Here is a 1,153-nt window from a genome sequence, read left to right on the forward strand (position 1 = left end):
GTGTGTGTGTGTGTGTGTGTGTGTGTGTGTGACAGCTTACTCCTGTTAATCTGTTTCCGTCTCGTTTTGTTCTTTTACTTCTCAGAGAACTTTTACCTGAGAACAGGTAAGCTGCTCCAGCTGCATGCTTCCTCCTCCTCCTCTTCCTCACTGCTCTCCTCTTCCTCACTGCTCTGTAGGCGAGTGTCTTAGCTGAGATAACACACACACACACACACACACGCTGCTGTGCTGCGGCGATAATCGCGGCGGTTCAGACAGAAACGTGGAGCTGTGATAAAAAATAAACAAACGGCTTCCTGTCTGAAGGTCATCAGGCTGGAGATCGTCCAATCAGATCGCTTGATTCCAGTTTGAGCTGGATTTGGCAGCTTCTGATTGGACCATTTAAAATGAGGATTTTAAAATATTTAGTGAAGTTTTAAGGTGAATTGTTCTTTGGATTTCTTTCTGTGTTTTTTTTTTCTCAGCTTTCTCTCATTTTTTTACCCATAATGCATCAGTTTCGTCAGACGCAGACAGAACAGACTCACTGAAACTTGGTTTTATTTTAACGCTGTTTGTTTCGCAAACGGATCCAGAAGTCAAACAAAACATGAATGAATATTAATAACTCGGTAGAAATCACCGTAAAATATTTTTTATGTGTTTAGAAATTCAGACTTTCATGTAAAATAACAAACAAATAAAAAACATTTGCAGATAATCAGAGATCTGAAACGGATGATTCTGTTTTAGGAAACTTTTCTTCATAATTAGTTTTTATTGGCAGTAAAAAGAGCTGAGAAAAGTTTTCGCCTCTTTCCACATTTAATTTCTTTTTACATTTTTGTCTCACTTCAAATTTTCAGGTCAAAAAATTATTTTAGCATCAAAGAAAACCTGAGAAAACATAAAAAAGCTGAAAAATTAATAAAAAAATAAAAATCTATCCATTTACTATTTCAAGTAAAACTAATAAAGTTGTTCAAGACTAAAATAAAGTAACTGAATGCAGCGCGATGCGTTCAGGGAACGTTGGGAGGGAGAAGGCGGTCTGACTCACTCACTCATTCATCAGAATCAGCCAATCAGGTTGCAGCGTTAGCAGCCAATCAGGTTGCAGAGTTAGCAGCCAATCAGGTTGCAGAGTTAGCAGCCAATCAGGTTGCAG

The 1,153-nt window shown here is 38.2% G+C and overlaps 1 protein-coding gene across 9 annotated transcripts in view; it reads left to right on the top strand.

The window, feature by feature from the left end:
* The window catches only part of sfmbt2 (Scm like with four mbt domains 2), a 31,856-nt gene that overhangs the window by 9,837 nt on the left and 20,866 nt on the right, over positions 1-1,153 (top strand). For 8 of the 9 annotated variants that reach the window (XR_001776235.1, XM_017302995.1, XM_017302997.1 and 5 more), the window contains one exon: positions 86-106. The exons of the other annotated variant lie outside the window; for it this stretch is intronic. Coding sequence is in view for 7 of the 8 variants with exons in the window: in XM_017302995.1 (XP_017158484.1) it covers positions 86-106 (21 nt within the window). In the remaining variant the exon portion in view is untranslated. The remainder of the gene's footprint in view (positions 1-85; positions 107-1,153) is intronic. 9 annotated transcript variants of the gene reach the window in all.

Source organism: Poecilia reticulata, unplaced genomic scaffold (genome assembly GCF_000633615.1).
Source record: "Poecilia reticulata strain Guanapo unplaced genomic scaffold, Guppy_female_1.0+MT scaffold_125, whole genome shotgun sequence".
NCBI lineage: Eukaryota > Metazoa > Chordata > Actinopteri > Cyprinodontiformes > Poeciliidae > Poecilia > Poecilia reticulata.